This window comes from Medicago truncatula, chromosome 6, assembly GCF_003473485.1.
Source record: "Medicago truncatula cultivar Jemalong A17 chromosome 6, MtrunA17r5.0-ANR, whole genome shotgun sequence".
Taxonomy (NCBI): Eukaryota; Viridiplantae; Streptophyta; class Magnoliopsida; order Fabales; family Fabaceae; genus Medicago; species Medicago truncatula.
This window is the reverse complement of record NC_053047.1, coordinates 21,711,367-21,717,612: the sequence shown is the minus strand read 5'-3', so window position 1 is coordinate 21,717,612 and position 6,246 is coordinate 21,711,367. Positions and strand designations below refer to the sequence as shown.

General features: G+C 34.8%; 1 protein-coding gene across 2 annotated transcripts; it reads right to left on the bottom strand.

Moving 5' to 3' along the window:
- Positions 1-839: 839 nt before the first annotated feature.
- LOC25496345 (pentatricopeptide repeat-containing protein At3g60050) lies at positions 840-5,434 on the bottom strand. Of its 2 annotated transcripts, none has more exons than XM_013596652.3 (2): positions 3,378-5,434; positions 840-1,725 (listed from the first exon to the last, which is right to left on the bottom strand). In XM_013596652.3, exon 1 carries the CDS (start codon positions 5,090-5,092, stop codon positions 3,494-3,496), a length of 1,599 nt encoding a protein of 532 aa, XP_013452106.2. In that variant the 5' UTR covers positions 5,093-5,434; the 3' UTR covers positions 840-1,725; positions 3,378-3,493. The 2 variants fall into 2 exon arrangements, with proteins under 2 accessions (XP_013452106.2, XP_013452107.1); XM_013596653.3 differs by lacking the exon at positions 840-1,725 and adding an exon at positions 1,732-3,206.
- Between the last annotated feature and the right edge of the window lie 812 nt (positions 5,435-6,246).

Sequence of the window (6,246 nt, the reverse complement as noted above, 5' to 3'; positions counted from 1 at the left end):
ATTTTTTATAACTTGAAAGCAAACATTTTTTTTTTTTTTTTAGTTTTAATCAAAATCAAAATTTTATAACAAAAACACTATTCATAATTTTCAAACGTTAGCGCAATAAAAAAGCCCGTCTTTTCGCTAGTATTTTAAAGTAAATGATCAATATCTAATTATGCATAAAATCCAAGATGTGTGTGAGAGAAATAAGGGAATAATGACTTTTTCCCATGTACAAAAGAATAATAAGAATTCTATTGAATTCTGAGTTTTAGAGTATAATTAATATTTTGCAAGAGTAATGTTAGCAACACTCTCTTTTCAACACTCTCTAATACTCACTCGCTTATTGGTTTAAATAATTGTAGGTCTACACTTTGAAAATTGAACTTACACAAAATGGTGGGATACATTGATTTAATCCAAAAAATAGTGAGGGCTAGTGCAAATCTCAAATAGACTTTCTTCCTAGCCATTGAATTCTGAGTTTTAGAGTATAATTAATATTCTGCAAGAATAATGTTAGCAACACTCTCTTTTCAACACTCTCTAATACTCACTCGCTTATTGGTTTAAATAATTGTAGGTCTACACTTTGAAAATTGAACTTACACAAAATGGTGGGACACATTGATTTAATCCAAAAAATAGTGAGGGCTAGTGCAATTCTCAAATAGACTTCCTAGTATTTCAAGAAAACTGTGAAAAATATGGGATGGAGTGAGTAGTTGATAGAATGCTGTGACAGTAAAAATGTGGGAGTGAGAGGACCAACTGGAGGGATAGAAGAAACATCTTTCTAGAGAGACAAGAGAGAATCACATTGAACCAAGACAATGCACATAAATCAAATATGATGTGGAAAAACAGATAGCAGCCCTTGAGGCAAATAATTGATAAATAGCAAACCATAAAATTACATAAAAGTCATCTTGAGGGATCAATGAATTATGAATTGTTTGTCAGCTTCTACCTAGGAAATTTTGAAACAATGTTAAGTAATGGAAGTTGGCGTAAAACAAGAACAAAAGAAATAACTTGTCAAAGTTAAAGCTTACACTACAAAGATTAAAAGAATTATCAGGGATGATAAGTGTCAACCTCTTCGTACCTTTGAAACCATTGGCATTTATTTAACAGAAGACAATGCTTTTCACGTATCTGAGGTCAAAAGAATATGTTATCTTACAACAAACTTTAATATGCCCAACATCAAAGTCGCCTGCAATGGATCATGTACAATATTTGCATATTGCACACACAATGGCATTAATGACGTCCGAAATAGCATCCAAAGAGCAGGTAGATGTGGCATATACTGCATATTGCATTGACAATACTGGAATGCAGTAGCATTTATGCATGTCAAGGATAGAATGTAGATACTTAAAATCACCATCACCACATTCTGCATGATGAAGGATTTTGTTATCACATGTTAACTCAGCAAAAAATATCTAGCCAACTAAAAAGATAATCTGACAGTAAAGGGACACTCTTCTTAATAACCAACTGGAACATGAAAGCGGACAAATTGCTGCCATTGAAACCCCAGAAGCAAAGCAACCAACTTCAGCATGAGTGGGAAGCAATAAAAAAACGCTTCACATCTAATTCTAGGCAATAGCTTAATGTAATTTATGCACAAACCGCTTGCTTCAGAGATATAAGGAGATTATCCAATAAACCAAGTGACGAAAAACCCATTGCCCCCATTGCTTTCAATTTTAGTTCCAACGTCTGCAAGCAAAAATGTGGAAGTGAGTATAGGGAACATGATTCTCATATTTTTATTTTTATTTTAGTTCCATCATCTGCAACAGGGATACTCCAAATTCACACAGTCAGCACATCTGTGATTCTTTGATCAAGATACTTTGGTTTTTAAAAAAAAATCAAAATCTGTATATTTTGCAAATTGTTTGATCTGAATCTAACAATCACCAATGTATTTACTGTGTGAGTGCACAGGTAGCTGGGAATCCATTTTCCTTGTTATCAAACTAGAGTCAGCTGACTAAACAATAATATAATGAATGATTGACATTTGACAACCATAACAAGCAATATTGGTATCACATTACGAAAAAAAAAATGGCTAACAGGTGCACATGTAACAAATTATTACAGATTGAATAAAATGTGTTGGAAGCTAGTCAGTAGCAGAGAGCATAGTGTAGTGGCCGAACCCCAGAACGCCATTGTGGGGTAGCAGTACAGCCGCTATGTCAAATTCTAAGGAAGTAATACAAAGACATTATACCATACATACACATATAACCTCTAAAAAATAGAATAATGCACAAAACTAAACACATCAATAATTAATCATCAATGTACATTGCTACTAGTATTTAAACATAGCATCAGACTATTCCTTATTATTAAATAAATATTATATTTTATAATAGCAGTTATTGTGTCAGTTATTATGTAACAAGTATTTATTAAGTTAGTTATGTATGTGTGAGAATGAAAGGGAAACCACAGGCTATTGTGGGTTATTCTGAAAAGTAGGAAGTGGTTATTTTGGAGGAAAGACCAAGCTCTCGAATTCTTGGAGGGGAGAGAACCAACACTCTCAATTTCCATGGGATTCTATTGTAATATTACTATTAATTTATATGTTTTGATATCAGTTTCTATCACATAGCTATGTTGTTAATCCTAGATATGGCGCATAGCGCCTAACTCCAAAAATGCTATAGCAGGATAGCTGATAGCAGGATGGCCGCTATTGTGAAGACTAATGAACAATTTATAAAATAAACATAAATTTCAACAAGATACATAAATAATCAATAGAAAAATACACAAAATTAAAGGAACAATCATACTTAATAACTATAACCAACTTTGTCATTTTCCATCAAAATTAGTTCTAAATGTAATCATAATGACATCTCATCAAAATGACAAAATCAAGTTCTAAAAGTAAACAAAATGATAAGCCATTAAAATGAAGTTCTATAAGTAATGAAAACCATGCATCCGAATCTGCGGATGCCTCATATTCACTTCTAAGTTTCACCACATCAATATTATCTTGTTCATCCCTTGATTCAAACTCTTGTTCTTCAACCTCCAACTCCATTAGGCAAAACTTTAGTGAGTCTAGATTGCTATAGCGGTATAGCAAACAGCAAGATTGCTGCATTTCGCAGCTGCTAACACCGACAATGCTGAAGGCGGCTTGCGGGGAGATGGCGCTGCGCAGAACCCTAATATAAAAGCACTAATATAAAAGCACTACCCTCTAAGAGGCTCAAACTAAAACAGAGCACAGAGTACAGCATAAAAACAGAGCACGGAGGGTGTTTAAAAAATAAACAGAGCACAGAGACAGTTGGTTCATACAAGAAAGGAACAGAGAGAAGAGAAAAATTACATACTTTGTATCTCCAGCTTCTACATCAGCTCAGCAAACCAGAAGGAAATTGGTCCTGGTTGACCAGATCAATAAGTCGATGCACCACAGGTTTTATCAGCAACCAGACAATCTGATATCTCATTTCCTATATCGTCTCGCTCTTAACTTGGGAAGATGGTGGACATTCCTCCCCTTCTCCATCATCTGCCGTAATACTTTTCGAGCTCTAGAAAGCTTTCCAGCCTTTCGTAGACTAGTCACTAATGTACTATAGACAACAAAATTTGGACTACAACCTTTGGTCTCCATTTCCTTGAGCATTGAGCATGCTTCGTCGAACTTTCCTGCCATACAAAATCCACGAATCATGGAATTATAGGTAAATACATTTGGGATTTGTCCTCTAGAAATCATCTTATCAAACATTTTTTGAGCTTTCTCGAACTCAAGAGCCACCACATATCCGGTGATCATTACAGTGTATGCTACCACATCTGGGATGATGCCAATCCTCACCATTTCATCAAAAATATGTTCACAGTCATCCAAATGTCCTGATCTACTCAGTCCATCTATGAGTGTTGTGAAATGCACAACAGTTGGCTCTATACCTCTTTCTCTCATGTGATTCAAAAGTTCAACAGCTTTACACAGTTCGCCCCCTCTACCAAGAACATGAAGAATAATATTATAGGTATGAAAATCCGGAGAAAGACCATTTCCTCCCATCTCATGAAACAACCTGTATAACTGATTTAACTTCCCAAGTCTGTATTTTGCAACCATGACAATATTATATGTAAAAACATCCGACAAAAAACCCTCGAACAACATTTGGTCATAAACCCACTCAATCAACTTGTACCGATTCAACACAAGAAGACAATGTAAAATTGCATTATAAGAATGTCTATAAGGCCGATAGTTAAACGACCTCGACTTTATAAACTTCACAACCAAATTCCTAGCAAAACCCGCCTCACCACTAGTACAAATCAAAATATTGAAAGTACGAGCCGTGACAGGAAAACCCTTCTCAATCATCTCATCAACAAGTCTCCACATCGCCTTAAACTCCTCACACTCAGCAAATATCTGCATAATCAAATGATAAGAATTAACTGTATGACAATAACCCTCCTTCTGACCACACCACACAAAGAACTTATACGCCAATCTTCCAATTGTAGCCTTGTTTCCACAATTCACCTCTCTCAACACCGCATACAAAACCTCTCTAACCAATATCCACGTCGGCCTTATACCTAACTCATCTAAAACAACTCTAAAATCAAAATCCAATTCCAACCCGTCTCTTCGTAAAACCTCGAGAACCCTCTCAACATTCTTCCTAACATTTCCTAACAAACAATCTCTAACAAAAAACCTCCTTTGCTTATATCCAACACCATGTTTATCATCATCATCATTATTCAAATCCGAATTTTCCCTCTCGAAATCAATCCGCCTAAAATCTTCTAACAAACAATCTCTACCAAAAACCCTTCTTTGATTATTATAACCAAAACCCTTTTCCTCATTATGATTCAAATCAAAATTTTCACATGAACCCACAAACATTTTCTTCAAAGGCTCCTCCTCAACAAAGTCAAACCCATTTCTAACAACATCGTCATCTCCGCGAAACGGTTGATCACAGAGCATTCTCGTGAAATTCAAACAATGTGAAATTTTATGAACCATTCTATGACCTAACAGGGTAATTGAATTCATCATTCGAATCCATCATCGTCTTCGAAACAACGACGACGTTTTAAATCTAAGCAGAATCGATTCTATTGATGATAACAGAATGCATTTTTTGATTCCGATAAGAAGAAGATTCGAGAAGGTCATTGCGAGATGAGAAAATGAAAAGAGAAATTGTACCTTTGGGGATGAGAAATTGGAGGAAGGGACGAGAAATTGAGGTGGGTGATGAGAAATTGAGTCATTGCGAGGTAGAGTGCATTGTTGGGGAGTGGGAAGTGTGGTTGTGGTGGAAATGTGAATCTGAAAAACCCTAGAACGAAATGAAATGAAAGAGGAAGATGGAGCTGAACGCAGCGTTTTAGGAACAAAAAGTGGGTTTTAAAAAAATAAAAATAAAAGTAAAAATAGTGCGATTGAAAATGACGACTAAATTACAAGTTACTAGTTAAATATTTTATTTATTTTTTTGGTTATCCAAGTTATAGTAGTTGAAAATTGTCGTTGATACATTTAAGGCTAAGAAACACGAGGAAAATACGTTTTTGCCCCCTCGGCAGTTAACTGTCGAGTAATTTAAAAATCGGCTGCAGTTAAGTGTCGAGGAAAGCCTCGGCAGTTAACTGCCGAGAATTATGTTTCATCAGCTGAAACAGCCACATGTTCTCCCTACACACTATTTCATCATCAACTTCCATACCACTTCAATCATAGCCCCAAATCCAAAAAATTTGATCGTTAATATCTTTAATTATCTAAAGTAAAAAATTATAAAAATTTAATATTTTGAAAATATTTGTTGAGACAAATCAAACAACATCTTACATGCTAATATTTGTATAGTGCACATTGCAAAAATTGGACATGTATTTTAAAATGGAGGGAGTATGAATAATGTTTTTATTTCAGATAGGTCAAATACATTTAAAGAGGTACTTTAAGTTTTTCGTTTTTTCCAAAGTGATCCTTTAAGTTTCAAAAGTCCCAAACAAGTCCTTTTAAGTTTCAAAATTCCCAAACAAGTCCTTTTAGTTTTTGAATCGTTTCAAACAAGTCCTTTTAGAGGATGATGGTGATGATTCAGATGATAACAACAAAGAACATTATCCACCATTTGCCATGCCTAAAAAGATGACTAATTTTAAGTGGGTGTTAGGAGCCAAATTTGGTATCAAAGATGA